At 33.4% G+C, this 16,132-nt stretch overlaps 2 protein-coding genes across 2 annotated transcripts; both read left to right on the forward strand.

Moving 5' to 3' along the window:
* The first annotated feature begins 274 nt into the window (after positions 1–274).
* On the forward strand, positions 275–2,568 carry LOC107452376 (uncharacterized). Its single transcript, XM_071183959.1, has 2 exons — positions 275–507; positions 597–2,568. The coding sequence occupies exons 1-2, from the start codon at positions 275–277 to the stop codon at positions 2,566–2,568; spliced, it is 2,205 nt and encodes a 734-aa protein (XP_071040060.1).
* Positions 2,569–2,586: 18 nt separating this feature from the next.
* On the forward strand, positions 2,587–3,054 carry LOC147811887 (uncharacterized). The gene has a single exon (XM_087162267.1). The coding sequence runs from the start codon at positions 2,587–2,589 to the stop codon at positions 3,052–3,054; it is 468 nt and encodes a 155-aa protein (XP_087018393.1).
* The last annotated feature ends 13,078 nt before the right edge of the window (positions 3,055–16,132 follow it).

Here is a 16,132-nt window from a genome sequence, read left to right on the forward strand (position 1 = left end):
CTATTTGCCACATCATGCATACCCTCCAACTTATGAGGATTTTGAAAATAATTCTTTCTAGTGGTAGCGAACCAAAGTAGAAATTTTTAAAGCAAATGGATCTCTCATAAAACTTTTATCAGAACTTAAGAATCTAGCCATATGGCCTGCACTTTTATAAGTAATAGTAGACAAGTTACGCTAAAATAATTTTTTAAATATTAAGACATTAATTTTGCTACCGTCAGAAAAGAAGATTTCTGAAACTACGGAAATTCCGTAGCAGTTGGAGGGTATGCATCATGCAGTGTTCAAACCAACTTCCCCTACAACACCTGTTAGACCCGCTTTTGACGCCTCGTGCAAGTCGAAGGGAAATATTTCGTTAAATGACTGCTTAATGAAATGTCCAAATTTGCTCAAAGACATCCCAACTGCTCTTCTTAGATTCAGACAGAAAAAAATTGGAGTTGTTGCTGACATTAAGAAGGCGCTTTTGCAAATTTCAGTAGCAGAAGAGGATCGCAAGTATTTGAAATTCTTATGGTGGGGAGATGAAGAAAAAAATCTATTAAGGTATACCAACATTGCAGAGTTGTTTTTGGACTTAATTGTAGTCCGCTTTTGCTGGGTGCTGTTTTAAGACATCATTTAGATTCATTTGCATTTTCTCCATATCAAGATGTTTCAGAGACACTTAAATCTGCTTACTATGTAGATAACTGTGTTACTTCAGTTAATTCTGAAAATGAATTACAAAGATTTGTAAAAGTGTCTACAGAGATCATGGCCAAAGGAAAGTTAGAGTTGAGAGGATGGGAATATTCTGCTGTTAAACGCTTAAGTGTTCCTATGGTCCCATCACAAGTTTTAGGTTTACTATGGGACAAGAACGAAGACGTTATTCTTTGCGATACTCAATCCATTTCAAACCATCCAGAAAAGATAACTAGAAGGTCCATTCTTTCCATGGCTCAGCAAGTATTTGATCCGCTTGGATTTTCATGTCTAGCTACGTTGTATCCTATGTTACTATTACAAGAGAGCTGGAGGTCTGAATTAGGATGGGATACTGAGGTTTGTGAAGATACAAAACTCATAGTTCTAAATTGGATTGGAGAAATGAGGAAACTAAAAGATTTAAAAATAAAAAGACAAGTGTTTCCTGATAATTATCTGGAGTCAGAATTACATACCTTTTGCGATGCAAGTGGTTTATCTTACGCTGCTGTAGTTTACTTGAGATGTGAGACAGATGAAAATACTTCGGTACAATTATTGATGGCTAAATCCAGAGTGGCACCATTAAAGAAGATTTCTATATCCAGGTTAGAGCTTTTAGCCTGCTGTATTGCCACACGTTTGGCTGATTTAGTACGGAGAAGTTTGAAAATAAACCTTAAGCAATTCTTTTGGACGGACTCAACTACTGCGTTGCAGTGGATTCAAAGGAAAGAGTCCTGGGGTGTGTTTGTGAGGAACAGGGTCAAGGAAATCCTTAAGACATCCACAAAGGAGAGCTGGAGACACATTCCAGGTGATTACAACCCAGCAGATCTACCTTCCCGGGGGTGCTCTGTGGAAAAGCTTATAAAATCTAGATGGTGGGAGGGGCCACACTGGCCCAGAACGCCGGTTGGAAGTTGGCCAAGTACAGAGATGAGGACAAATGAGGAAGAAGTACGCCTAGAAATACACAACTGTTCAACACTTTTACTTATCGAAAACAGTGAAGATTTCCTATATTACTTCTCAACTTATACCAGAATTATACGCATGATGTCATGGATATTAAGATTTATTCATAACTCAAGAGACAAAACCAATTTTCGAAAGGGAGAATTATCAGTAAAGGAATTAGATGAAGCTGAAAGAGTTTCGATAAAAAGAATGCAAGGAGAAGTATTTACTCCGCAATTTATCAATAGTTTGAAGACTTTAAACGTTTTTACAGATGAAAATGGAATTAATAGAGTAAAGACGAAATTAATTGACAGGAAAGATACTGATTTGTTTAGATACCCTTATCTTCTTCCGAGTAAACACAAATTTGTAGAAGTATTGATTCGAGAAAACCATTTGGAACTTATGCATGCTGGATTACAAACTGTTCTGTCTAACTTAAGGGAGAAATTTTGGGTTCTAGGTGGAAGACGATCTGTTCGCCACGTAATTAATAAGTGTATAAAGTGCAGAAGGCGCACAGTGAAGCCTGTTGAAACCGCTCCAATTTCCTTACCAGAAGATCGTGTCAAGAACGCTTCAGTTTTAGAAATTGTAGGAGTAGACTTGGCTGGTCCTTTGATATTGAAAGGTGGGCAAAAGAGCTGGCTTGTGCTTTTCACGTGTGCGGTGTTCAGAGCTGTACACTTAGAATTGGTCAGTTCGTTGTCTACCAAAGACTTCTTACTCTGTTTAAGAAGATTCATCGCTCGTCGAGGACGACCAAGTGTTGTATATAGTGACAACGGTACAAATTTTGTAGGAGCGGAAAACCTTTTCCGAAGCATTGATTGGAGTGTCGTCGAATCAGAAACAACAGTTAAAAGAATTGTGTGGAAATTTATCCCGCCCTCCGCCGCCTGGTAGGGGGGTTTTTGGGAACGCATGGTACAAATGGTCAAAAAACTCTTGCGAAGAGTTTTGGGAAATGCCTCACTTAATTATGAAGAGTTAATGAGCCTTCTCTGTGAATGCGAGGCAGTAATTAATTCAAGGCCTTTATCTTATCTTTCCGAAGATAGAGAAGATTTGATGCCACTGACACCGGCAATGTTCTTACAAGAAATGCGATCGGTGGGAGTACCCGATATTGATCAAATGGATTTGAAGAAAAGATGGAGATTTCAGCAAGCTCTTAGACTACAACTTAAGAAAAGATTCAGAATTGAATATCTCGGACTGTTAAAGCAAAGTAAAGAGAGGCCAAATTGTTTTCAACTAAGCATTGGAGACGTCGTTATTATCGAAAATGACTCCATAAAAAGAACTCTGTGGCCACTGGCTAAAGTGATGGAAGTTTATCCTGGTAAAGATGGAAAGGTTCGAGTAGTGAAATTTAAGACATCTTCTTGAGAATTGCTGAGACCTGTCCAACGCCTTTATCCGATGGAAATAAGTTCTGGTGGCGAATCTACTATTAAACAATCAGAGACACAAAATTCACTTTTAGCTGATAAACTAGTAAAAGATATTACGACCAGAAGTGGTCGGGTGATTAAGAAACCTATTAGATATTCAGATGACTGAAAGAAAACATTAGGTATTTATTTTTAAGTATAGTATTATTATTAAGTATAGTACATTTAATTTTAAGCTTACGTATTAGTGTTTCAATGCTTATTTTGGAAATGTTTTTTTTACTCTTAGATATAGTATATAATGCAGTTAGTAATTTTATATGTAGTTAAAATTTATATTTATTGCTTGTTTATGCATTTTTAAGAAATGTTCTAGTTGATTAAATAATATTTAATCAAGGTGGGAGGATGTCGCGTAAAGATTTTGTAATGACGTCATCGTTCATAATCTGTAATATTTTATTCATTAGTTTAATACTTATATGAATTCGAATGGCAACAGTTTATCAGTTTATGTTTTCATAGAGATTGTTAAGAATAGATGTGGATCACTTTTTATAACTTGTAAATATTGTAATAAAGGTTTATAAAAAATTAGTAAGAGTTTTACGATGCATCTGACACCAAGGATCTAGCGTGGATTTAATTGTGTGCAGTTTGTTTTCAATTTGTAAATCCCAGTGTTGCTGCCACAAAGAACTAGTAAACTGTCGTATATAATTCTTCATGTCAGAAATGGGGACTGATAGTGTTAATGCAGTCGTAGCAGAACGGGCAGCAGAGTCAGCCATGTCATTACCTGAAATACCAACATGGCTGGGGATCCAACAAAATAAAAAAAAGCACCACGCTATTGAGAATTTACCAAGTACTTATACAGTCTCGCATTGACTATGCATGCACAGTTTATGGTACTGCTTCTGCTTCGCCTTGACACGGTACATCACACTGCATTACGCATTTGTAGCGGTGCCTTTTCGAACTTCACCTGTGGAAAGCTTGTATGCTGTTTGCCATCAACTGCCACTGGATCTACGCAGAATGCAACTGTCCTTGACGCACTACTACCGTATCATGTCTTCAGCCTCACACCCCGTACAACGTGAGGTTGCTCCAATAAGTTTACTGCGCATATATGATGCATGACCTTCTCATGTTCGCCCTTTTATAACTCATATGCGTTCTCACATTCAAACATTTGCTATTTTAGATTCACCATCACAATCGATAGACCACCTACTTATTTCACCCTAGACTGTTTCACCACATCCTTTTTATTCTCTATTTGATGTGTTTAAAAAATCACTAGTACCACCAACCATATTTCAACAACTTTTCCTTTCTCATCGTCATCAGTTTTCTCATTACGTTCCGATATATACTGATGGCTCAAAATCTCCTGGATATGTCGGTTGTGGTGTCATCATTGCTGATGTTACGTACCTCTACAAAATTTCTGAAATTTGCTCCGTCTTCACTGCTGAAGCTGTTGCTATTTTATTAGCATTACAACTAATTTCTACACGCTCTACTCGGAAGTTTTTTATATACTCCGATAGTATGAGCGTTTTGAGCCAATTAGAAAAGTTTCACTTTGTTAGTTAATTAAGTATTATTGGCGCAAAAGCCATTTTTGGCCATACCGCACCTACAACTTGTTTTATAAGAAACATTCTGCTATAAGTTAAAGCTAAATTGATTTGTAAAAACCAATGTCCCTTAGATAATTAAAAATGTTATTGTGAGGTTTATCTCCAATTAATAAAGTCAATGTTGGATTAAAGCAACCAAAGTGGCGTTGTCTCTGTGTTTTAAATTCGTTACACTTTGTTACTCATCCAATTTTATGTTTCATTATTCATTTGCTAACTACTCTTCAGAAGAAGGGATTTGAGATATTATTTTTCTGGATACCCAGTCATGTTGGTATTCCTGGGAACGAACTAGCTGACTCAGCTGCACGATCTACCACATCTGTTTTAACATTATCTATACCTTTCTCTGATGTCAAACTGCATATTCAGAAATTTGTGTCATCATTGTGGCAACAACAGTGGGATCTGAAAGTTTTTAACAAATTGCATAGCATTAAATCCGAGTTGGGTCATTTTCCAGTACTGCCCTTGCGCAGTGCTGATGTAAAGCTTACACGTCTTCGAATTGGTCATACCCGGTTAACACACCTCCACTTACTGTTTGGAGAGCCTCCTCCTCTATGCAGTACCTGTAACGTTCTTCTCTCGACTTATCACATTTTAATTATTTATCCATGTTTTAACCAACTTCGTTTAACGTTTTTTGGGAGTTCTATTTTATGCATACAAGATTTGTTGAATAATACTCACCATCCTAACATATTTGCATTTTTACGTGCCGTAGGTACTTTTAACAGCATATAAATGTTTTAATGCATCTGCAATTTTATTCACTTTAGAAAACGACGTATTAGTTACTTCGTGTATTTTATATCGTAATCATAACTTCTTGTCTGATTTCATTCCTACCCTTTTAAGTTATTTTATACATACCTTTTATCTGATTCTATTTACAACCTCATACCATTTACAAACTTTTACCATTTTATCAGTTATATTTGTACGATAAATAAAGTGTTGCATATACTTCGTCTTCTGCACTGTTATACCATATTGTTTGGCGCAGCATGTCCTCTTTTGGACTTTGTGCCACTAAACCCTATATTCAATTCAATTCAATTCCAACAAAATAAAATGTTAAAAACACTTTTGTGAAGACTAGCTAACAAATGTTTAATGATACATAAAATAGTATGAGCTTCGCTGTTTACATGATTATGCAGCTGACGTAAAACACTTAGGCTGTCAGAGTAAAGGCCAAACTTTCGTGCGGGCAGTGATGAGATAAGTCGTTGAGCTATGATAATGGCTCCAGCTTCAGCAGTAAATACAGAACATATGGCAGGTATGATATAACTGTATGTTCGATCAGCTATAATGATTCCACATCCAACATGCCCTGGAGATTTTGACCCATCCCTAAAAACAGAAACATACTGAGAATACTCATGACGGTGAGAGATGAATAGCTGAATATACACGCTAGGAGCTATATTGGATTTTCTGTATTAAATAAATGGAGAATAAAAGTGATATGACGGAATAATCCAAGGTTTGTTAAGAATGTGATCGGTTGATTGAGATGGTGATTCGCAAAAATTGAATGTCTGAATGACTGTACGCATACGAGCTTTTAAAGGAGGTGTGTAAGAGGGTCGCGCATCATATAATCGTCTTAACCTTAGCGGAATAACCTCATGTCGAAGAGGATGAGATTTAGATGACATAACACGAAAGTAAAATGTAAGACAGTTGGTTGGTTGGATTTTATTGGCACAAGAGCCAGAAATGGCTATACTGCGCCAGGCACTAGGTTAAAATTCGGTCTCTAGGTCAAACTACTGTATTGTTTTAAAGCAGAGAATATAGTCCAATAGTTTTGATAAACTTTAAAAGGTTGTGATGTATAGGGTCACCAAGTAAAGATTGAAGATTAGGATAAAAGCTGCCAAAAAGTTTGTTCCTAATATGTTTGAATCGTTCGCAGTCTGTTAAAATATGTTTAATAGCATTGTTAACACGACATACAGAACAACTGGGTGCAGTTTCAGATTTTAGTAAATGCATGTGAGTAAAACGAGAATGACCAATGCGCAGTCTATTGATAATAACCTGGGTTTTGCGATCAATATCTATTGTTTTGAAGTTGTCAAGATCAGGATAAATTTCGTGCAGTTTATTTTTAATTTGTTTATTCCAATGCTCTTTCCAAACCTGGTGTATTGTAGATTTACATATTCGTTTAAAATCAAGCGATGTTATAAGGTTATTGCTTACATTTTGAGTGGTTTTAGCTGTAATAACAATAACAATGTGAGCATAAAATGACCAATATGGATATTGAGATGGGCTGCAAATTGCTAAATCAATGGCATGGAATGACTGTGATGGAGCGTGAAAATAAGTGTTCTCACCTGTATTGATAAGACTGAGCAAATGATCATCTATTAGTTTTTCAATCAATTGTCCATGATTATTTAAGTCGGAACTTCCCCAGATGGGATTATGGCCATTAAAATCGCCCAATATAATAAAAGATTGAGGAAGCTGTGTGATTAAATCGTCAAGGTCAGCTTGAAGTACAATATCACGAGTTGGAAGATAGAAGCAGTAAACTGTCGATAAACAATGAATGCTTAATTGAACAGCAGGAAAGGAGTATTTAAAATAATTTTATTGGAGGGACACGTGTTAGAAGTCATAATCATGACTCCGCCACAGGCTTTGTTATTATTTTCGTTATCTTTCCTAATGACACTATAACCGCGAAATTTGGTTGTTTGAGAAGGTCTTAATGAGGTTTCTTGGAGGCAAATACAACATGGGGAAAATATATTTATGATATCTATAATGTCTGGTTTTGTTGTATTATAACTTCTACAATTCCAAGATATTATTTTATCTATTTATTTGTTTCGAATTTTATCTTTTGTATTTTTTGGATAAAGGTTTGGAGGAGCCACCAACCCATCGCCAGTTTGCATTTGAGGATTTCGAATTTCTATTGCTTTATCTTCATCTGTGCTCATTGCATCAGATTGCGATTGCTGTTCTTTATTTTTTGACTGTTTTACCCGAATTTTGTGAAATTTATTCTGCCTACTTTTTGGCACATATTTCTGTCTGCTTACGAGTAGAGATTTAGTAAGTTTTTGTTGTAACTTAGTTATCAATTGTGGGGTTAGTTTCAAGCATTTTTGGCTTTCAGAAGTGACTTGCGAAGATGTCGAAGGGATTATGGGTACTTCAGATTTCTGCGTCTGTGCAAGTGGTTGGGAAGGAACTTTTGATGTATTGGATTCCTGTCTAGGTAACGCTTTGAGATTATTATTTGCTTCAATTTCATTTACTTCACGTTGTATGCCTATTGATTTCTTTGGTTTATTATTGGCTACGACTGCAGAATATGATTATTTGTTTTTCCTGTTTCCACTTTGGGCAGCACCGAGAATTTGGTTCGAAACAATTTATACATTTTTCGGATTGGGTACAGATTTTGAATCTATGTCCGGCTTCACTGCAGCGGGAGCAAGTTTCTTTACCTCTGCAGTTGTTAGTTGAATGTCCAAACTTTTGGCATTTAAAGCACCTAAGAGGATTAGGAACATGGGGCCGTACTTTGCAGTTTAAATATCCTACTTTAATATCTGTTGGTAGAGTGGGGGAGCTAAATGTTAGTATTAAATGCCGTGTGGTAAATATTTCTCGACCTTTCTTAATGGTTATGTATCTTGCGTCAACGACTCCTTGATCAGAAAGACCTTCAACGATTTCGCTGACTGAGAGGTTTTGTAGAGATTTGACTGTAACACCTTTTGATATATTGAGGGAATTGTGAGGAGTGACGGTTATGGGTAAGTTATCGAATTTACGCGCTTTAAGAAGTGACATGGTTTGTTTATTAGAACTGGTTTCCACTAGTAAATCACCAGAAGGCAACTGACGGACATTTTTAGGGTTTCCAATTTGGGATTCTAAGAATTTTTGCACAATAAAGGGTGATACTGTACTAAGTTTTTTGTCTTTAGAACTGAGAATGAGAAATCTGGCTTTTGCTGTGTCATAGTTTGAGCATTTTGATAAATCAAACTTATAAGTTGTCTTTTCGGAACTGTGTGAGTTATTGGTTGTATCCATAGTACACGGAAACGTTCAACTGGACACTCCCATGCCCACCATCGAGCCCAACAAGGGAAACAAACACACTGGCTCTGAAATCTTCAGCCTCAGTGCTCTGTCCAGGGTAGTTCCAGGTATAGCACTACACCAAGAGAGCGTGGATCCGCCAAAACTATCATAGTTCAGGGGCACTCTCCTGATGCAGCACTAGTCCCTAGCAGGGTGCAAGGCATGCCCTACCAGCCGGTTGAAAAAGGGGGGGACCTAGCCTCCTTCCACTCGTCTACAGTGAAGCATGGGCCAAGGAGCACACAGCCTACCAACGTCGAGATGAAAATGCCCCCTTGGGCGCCACACTCATATGAGAAAGCAGACAGGTACCCCAGGATCCCATTTTCCACCTTAGGAGACGCAGCACACGGCAAACGTGCTGGTCAGCAAAAGCTAACGTTTTTAGTCTGTATGATTTAGGGAAAAATTGGTTATCTAAAATAAATAGGTGAAACATAATATATCAGGAAACCAGACAGAAACAATAAAAAACAAAAATATGAGCATCTACAATCTGTAAATGATAAACAGTGCTTTTGAATGAAAAAAATTTCGTTCACTAGGTCAATATAAATATTTGATAAAAAGTCGGAAACTCAAAACAGGACAGTCGCAAGAGAGAAATGGAAAAATGCTCAGGTCCAGCTCGGGGCCCCGGGTGCGCCGTACCCGTCACACAAGAGTGTGCCCCTGGGGGTAAATGTAAGACAGAGCTGCATACGTCGAAAATATAGAGATGATAAATTACATATACTATATAAACTTTCGGCAAGCATAATCAATACGTGATAATATAAACGCTTTGTAGATTCTTATTAGGGTGATACGATCCACACACCAGAAAGAATTTGAGAGAACACGTAGGACATTTAAAGTTTTTTCACAACGTTTTCTAAGATAACGAATATGGGGCAGGAAAGTGAGTTTGTTGTCAAGAATTACGCCTAAATATTTTGTCTCCGACACAATAGGTATATTAACGTTATGAATAGAAATAACAGGATCGTTGTGTGATCTGCGAAATTGAAAAAAAATGCATGCAAGAGCTTTTGTTGGGTGAAAGCGTGTGACCATTTTGTTCACACCATTTTGAAATCTTATTCACAGTCAGCTGAATACTTTTTTCACAGTCAGCTAGTTTACTTTTCATTAGATGTCTAGTTGACAAATTGTCACCCGATTTTTAACAATTACCACCTAGTTGAATCTGAGAAATATAACTATGATTTTTTTTTTTCTTAACGCAGTGATTAAAAAATATTAATTGAAAAAATACATTTATCTTATGTAATAATAATTTTATCAAATTTTAGTAAAAAATATTAGCTATTTTACTTCTATTTTTAAGCAATAGTATTATTAAAATATTGTATCAGATGCTCTGGATGGTAAATTTAAAATTTAAAAAAATCCAATTATTTTTATTCAAATAAAAAAAAATCAATCAATAAAAAAATGAACTAATTTAAATCAAATATGTACGGTTTTGGAGTAAAAAAAATAATGATAGTCAATCATGACTTCTGGTCAGAGTTTTAGTCATAAACTTTTAAGTACAAGAACTGCAAAAATTGAAACATTTTATGTTCATATATTTTTTTTAAAAATAATATGCAGAAGTTCGGTTAAGATAGATTGGTTAAAGGTGGTTTAAAATTCAAATTATTAAATATATTCAAAAATTGCAAGTAAAAAATTATTTAAATTATTAAATAAATTCAAATTATTGAATATTAAAGAAAGGTTTTTTCAACTTAATTAAAACTTGATACTGCACCCTGAACTTTAATTTTTTAACCAACTTAAGATGACAAGTGGGCAACAAATGTATATTTTTTTTAAAACTTTTTAACCAATATTCTCGAAACAATTGCATAGGTCTAATTAAAATTTTAACGGATTTTCGAAACTTTGAAAGCTATATATCACCTTAAAATGAACTCTAATTTTTTTTTTATTCATAGGTTAAATATAGTTTGTATTTTAAAATTGCAGAAGTATTAAAATTTAAAAACCTATAAAAAATTCCTTTTAAATGAAAATTACTAAAAGATGGAGGAAAACTTATTGACAAATACCCCTCCCCCCTCAGCACACTAGCTTCTGGCGAACAATATTGGCGAGACGATACTTTTATCAGAAATTGTTTTACTGCATAAATGAAGTAGGAGGGATAGTCATAAGGGTTGCCTTAAGCGCAGTCCACCAACCTTTATTAAAGGGGGATAAGATGTTAGCAGCGCAGTCCACCATGTTTCAGAAAACTGTTAGCGCAATCAGGTATCACCGCTGTAAATATACGACTCAAAAGCACAAAAGAGCCCAGGGTCATAAAAATGATTAAGGCCATTTAAAGAAGCAAAAGGTCATTTTCCCATAGTGTAAAAGGAGATGGCTATTTTTTGAGGAGTCAGATAACTGTGGGTCAACTCTGTGGGTGGTATGAAGGTTTTACCCACAGTCAAAAGATTCTTTAAAATATATCTATTAGTCTCAGTGTATGATGCATTTTTCAGGATGCAAAACAGTGGTACTAATTTTAGTTTTCTAAACACTTATGTTTTTTTATGATGTGCTCCTCTTCTCCTTTCGTGTTTTAGAAACATTAGATAGAGATTTGCGAATTGTTTATAAATGGGTCAGAAAAATTAACGGAATCGAGGGCGTGTTAAGATTATTGTAGAGACAGGCATCACGACCAGCGCCTGAGGTAAAACTGATGTGTAGCATTGGTTGCTGGTAGAAAACTAGTTTCACATGAGTCACTGCAAGTTGAAGTGAAAGTGCTTTTTTTCCATTACCAAGTAAAGGTAAAATTATAGGCAGTGGCGTATCTAGGGTATGGCAGGCATGGCGAGAGCCATGGGAGCATTATTTGAAAAAGGCGCAAAATTAACCAACATCAACGTCCTTCTTTTTTTCAATTTTTCAAAATATTGTGATATTTTGCTTGTTTTAAAAAAATAAATTTAACATACATACAAATACAAATTTTAAAAACAATAATACAAATTTCAAAAAAATAAATAAAACATTGAAAAGAATCATTTAGAAAACTCTCCAGAATGCAGAATAAAAACTTCTTATGATCCGATCCTCAGATAAATCTTTCTTTTTCCCGTACCACAAAGAAAAAGACAAGATAAACATCTCTTCATATCACATTACTAGGTTGTAAAAGGCCAATTATCTGGGGATGAATAGAACACCTGCAGGCATAGAGAATAGCCCTTTGGTGGTGACAGAGGGCAAAGAGATGTGAAAACCATGGGGTATCCCTGTCCAGTTTAGCCCAATTATCATACCCTAAAATGCTTGTGGATCTTAAATTTTATCAGGGGTGAAAATCACTTTGAAAAGCGGCTTTCGAATTTGTTGAATATACAAATAGAACCCTTGCTGTAAATCAGCGTAAATCCTTTCAAAAAGGGAGGTTTTGCCACACATGGTGGGAATCACTGTCACAAAACATTTAAATACAAAAAACAGGAGGTGCCTCTGCCTTGCTTAAACCAATGGTAATACTCAACAATGAATAAACCCCATCTATTCTTTTTTTTATGAGAGAAAAAAAGTCAGCCATATGTGTAAATTAAACGAAGTATTAGGATTTTCTTAAACTCAAGGATTAAATTGTAAGTAATCATTTCTTATTTATTGAAATCATGCTAACTTTATTATTTCACATTATATTTTGTAGCGATCGATATACTTTCTAGCAATGCCAACTGCTCCACTTTCTCTAAAATATTTTATTCAGTGGTAGTTAAAAACGAAACCATTCAGAATTTAAGATAATTCGGGTAAAATTTATAATTCTCACCTAGAACAAAATTATGTTTCACATGATTTTTTTTCAATAATATCTTATTTATACGTAGAAAGGGAAAATGGTTTTACATTAAATAGACAAAGAATCATACAATAAATGTAACTTTTGCACTCAATAAAAAATATTTTTCTATACAGAGCAGAGCAAGTTTGCATCTCTGTATATGGCGTTTACTACATTATAATATTTTGTTTTAGTATATAATTATTTTTATAAAACAAAATCATTTAATATGCACAATGATATTTTGGTAACAAAAAGTGAACTTCGTGTAATTAAATGCTCGTTATTGTATTATTATTAAAAACAATGTCTTAATGGGAAGAAAAAACGAATGTTAAAATTTGAAATGTTGGAAACATAATTTTTCAAGTTTCCTGAAAAATTATTGCAACAAGTAAATATTTTTGTGTAAATTACGTAGCATTGGCTCAGTTAAGCGTGCCAACTATGGAGAAATAGATTTCTTTTCATTCATTAAAAGATAGATTTTAGGTTTAAACACTCATAAAAGTTCAATTTATTTATTTTTAATTGATTCATTTATTTATTGAATGAATAGATTAAGGAACGTATCTTTAATTGTTCAAACTGATTTTTTTTTTTTTTTGCTCTTAAGTCGCAGAAATATTATTCACACACAATTTTAATTTTAAATTAATAACTTAAGCTCAAGTTCAAATAATTCTTTTGTTTACAAATTGAGAAAAAAAGAGTTGTAAAATTTATCAAGACCTTGCTTAGTATTTTAATTAATTTCAAAGCATCTTATTTGTCCATTATAATTAAAATAAAATGGAAAAAAATATCATTGAGGCTATAATATATATTTTATAACTATCTATTAAAGCAACACAATAACAACAATAATTTTTTTTCATTAATTAATTCCCTTTATTTTAAGAAAATAAGAAAAAAATAATGATAAACATCTTATAGAAAAATTTGAGCTTTTTTATTTATGAAACATATGCATTTTTATAAAAATTCAAAAAGCCCTCTCTCCTCAAAATATTCAAAAGATTTATATTTCTCCTTTTTTTTTTAAAAAAAGAGCATTTTAAAACTAATTAAATTCGATTAATTTTGGAAAGATTTATTCGGATAATGGCTTTGTCAAAAAAATATCGATGGTTAAATCCTTTATTTTATAGATGAATTAATTATTTGTTGCTTGCAAACTGAAGTTGCATTTTAATGTGCATGTAAATTTCTAACCGCTTAAAATTTTAAACTTACTTATTACCCCAGACAATATTTAAATTTTAAAAAAATGTCTGCGCTTCATTAAATGTTTAAACGAATAACCGCTAAGGCAAAAATTTACTTTATTAATAATTATGTATATGTCGATCTATGTGTTAAGATTAAATTTGATCATATGAACTTTAAATCATTTTTTCTGTAAACGTGCATTTCGTCTCTACCTTCTTTCTTTTTAATATTTTCACCTAATTGCCGCTTGAGTGCAAATTTTAAGAAACGACATTTTTATTAACTAAGGTTTAACGTAGTAATTTGGTCACATAACAGCCTACTTTGGTTTTAATAAACCGTAACTATAGAAAATTTTCAGAACTATTTAAAATATTTAATAATAATCTTACATTACCTTCCTTTAAAAAGCATTTTATGCCCGCTCAAAATAATATTTTTTTTAAACTAATTCTTCTAGCAATTTTATTATTATATCTTTTATGGATTTTTTTAACAATACCCTTGGTACCTTAGCCATGGCCATGTTTGGAAAAATAAGATTATTGTAAAACAGTTTTAATTTATTGCATTAATTCAGAATATTTCTTCTTAGAAATAAAGCTTTTATCCTCCATTTTATTTATTTATTTATTTTGTGAAATATGCGAAAATTGTGTGACAAATTCAAATATGAACAAAAGAAATCAATGTGTGTTTTAAACATTTTAATATTAGTGCAGATTTTCTAAATGTGTTTTCAGTTATTATTGTACTTTTGTTACTTTTTTGTCTCTTTACATAAAATACTTTACTCAAATTTAAAGGAAATATATTAGGGGAGGACCTGTTTTCTAGTCTAAGGTTCTGGGGAATACGAAGATCAAAAACCTAAATTCGATGAAAAATGTTTTTATTAAGGGGAAGTACGTTTTTACATTTGATTTTATTGCTCAAGTTATTGTATGCACTAATTTCTATGGATTTAAAGAAAAATAAAGTAACTTACAATTCAATCGTAATATTTTGTTATCTATCTATCTATATTATATAAAATGCTAATACGTATGTATCAATAAAATCGATGATATTTCTTTTCTCGCTTTGGCAAATATTTTCATTTTTAATTGATAGGCTTCGCCACGCAAGAGCACGTAGTGAGCATCATATGGCTAATCTATATTATATAAAACGGTAATACGTTTTAATTGATAGACTTCGGCGCGCAAGAGCACGTAGTGAGCATCATATGTCTAATTGGGTGAATTCTCACCGAATTATCAAAAAAATTCTCACAAAATTATCTTCATCGAAGGCGATGCTTTTCATCCGGCGTTCAGTACTATTTCATATTGTTTTACAACACATGGTTTTAGCCCTCTGGTGGGAAAGACTTTAAAACAAAACTTACAACAGCTACTTTTCTCAACAACTGAAATTTAGAATAGTGTGATTAAGAAAAATATGTGAACTGTTTGCAATTTCAAAATAATATTGAAATGTACAGGTTTAGAATTTTCTACAGTGAAAAGTTTTCGGAACTTCAGTGTTCAAAAAAGCATATAAAAGCTAGACGTTAAGAACGTATCCAATGAGCGAGTATCGGATTGCAAAGCAATCCGAAATGAACTGCGAAAGCAGTTCCAAGGGTTGGCGAGCGCCAGTGAGCAGGGGGCGAAGCCTCCAAGTTTAAAATAAAAGATTTAACGTTTCCCTATCGAACCATTAAAATTGTAATAATACATGATTATCTGATACTAATAATTAGGATTATCAAAGATCAAAGGTAATTCTTTTTCTAATTTACTTGACGGGTTCCAACCACCTTCGGACTTATGTGTATAAAATGAACAAACAAGAATTAAAGATAAGAATTTTTAATTTAAATATACAAACTTTTAATTAAATATTTAAATCTTTTGAATAGTTCCAAGTCTACAATACGATTTTAAAAAAAAGTTTTATAATCCTAAAAAGAAGAAAAATTTGAAACGAAACTAAAATGTCTATACTTTAATTGCCTTTATTTTCTTTTTAAAAAATTCAACCACGATGCCGCAAAAATATGTTCATAATAGTTTCCATTTTCTCAACCTACTTTAACATTAATTATTAACAATATCATTAAAGAAAATTTTTCTTGAATTATCACTAATAATCACTCGAGTTTAGAATATATAAAATTAACTCGATTGCGACTTTTGATTTCCAGGATCTTTTCAATAGCATTCCCCTTTTTAAACTAAAAGATGTCTTTTTGAATTATTACTATGATTTTAAAA

This window comes from Parasteatoda tepidariorum, chromosome 4, assembly GCF_982258835.1.
Source record: "Parasteatoda tepidariorum strain Cologne lab strain chromosome 4, Ptep-v5.0, whole genome shotgun sequence".
NCBI lineage: Eukaryota > Metazoa > Arthropoda > Arachnida > Araneae > Theridiidae > Parasteatoda > Parasteatoda tepidariorum.

Coding starts and splice junctions, on each gene's coding strand:
- LOC107452376 (XM_071183959.1), top strand. CDS start 275: ATGCATCATGCAGTGTTCAAACCAACTTCCCCTACAACACCTGTTAGA. Junction 508..596: donor GTAGCAGAAGAGGATCGCAA/GTATTTGAAATT, acceptor ACTTAATTGTAG/TCCGCTTTTGCTGGGTGCTG.
- LOC147811887 (XM_087162267.1), top strand. CDS start 2,587: ATGGTACAAATGGTCAAAAAACTCTTGCGAAGAGTTTTGGGAAATGCC.